Here is a 577-nt window from a genome sequence, read left to right on the forward strand (position 1 = left end):
CATTACAAAGATAACTATATTTCTCTTGAACATAACGCGCAACGCGGTCATCAGATCAAATACCTTGGTAGGTTGGGGACTATTCAATTTCGATTCATCCTCGTGGCTGTGGGACACCAGTTCGACGTCACTGGATGGTTCAGCATTCGTCATTGCAAGATGCCCATCACTCTTGGATAGTCGCATGCTGGAAAACCCTTGATCCAGGGGAAGCGAATCCGGGAGCAGGTGAGTTGTTGACCCGGATGGTGCTGCACCACCAGAAGCTTGTCTCAACGTGCCTTCGCCATCCAACAAATAGGAGGTAAACTTTGCGTGACCCGGGATGGGAGGGGGCACGGTTACTTTTTTACCATGGACCATCAACACCACAGGATGGGAGGCGGACAAATCGGTTGCACTCTGTGGTCTGCTTTCGCCGGTGATCTGGTCAGACAAGATACTCGCGCAACTGGGAACACCAGAGGCAACGGCACTACCACTTAGATTTCCACTCGTACCGGAACAGGATAGGGAGCATCCGCTGCTTCTGGAATAAGGAAAATGTAAGAAGGGCAGAGTTGGGGGGGGGGGTAGA

General features: G+C 51.6%; 1 protein-coding gene across 1 annotated transcript; it reads right to left on the reverse strand.

The window, feature by feature from the left end:
* Positions 1-66: 66 nt before the first annotated feature.
* On the reverse strand, positions 67-528 carry T265_16241 (hypothetical protein; the record flags this gene model as incomplete). Its single annotated transcript, XM_009179811.1, has 1 exon — positions 67-528. A coding segment is annotated over one exon (462 nt), but the record flags the coding sequence as incomplete, so codon positions are not given.
* Between the last annotated feature and the right edge of the window lie 49 nt (positions 529-577).

The sequence above is a fragment of the Opisthorchis viverrini genome (genome assembly GCF_000715545.1).
Source record: "Opisthorchis viverrini unplaced genomic scaffold opera_v5_8804, whole genome shotgun sequence".
Lineage (NCBI taxonomy): Eukaryota > Metazoa > Platyhelminthes > Trematoda > Opisthorchiida > Opisthorchiidae > Opisthorchis > Opisthorchis viverrini.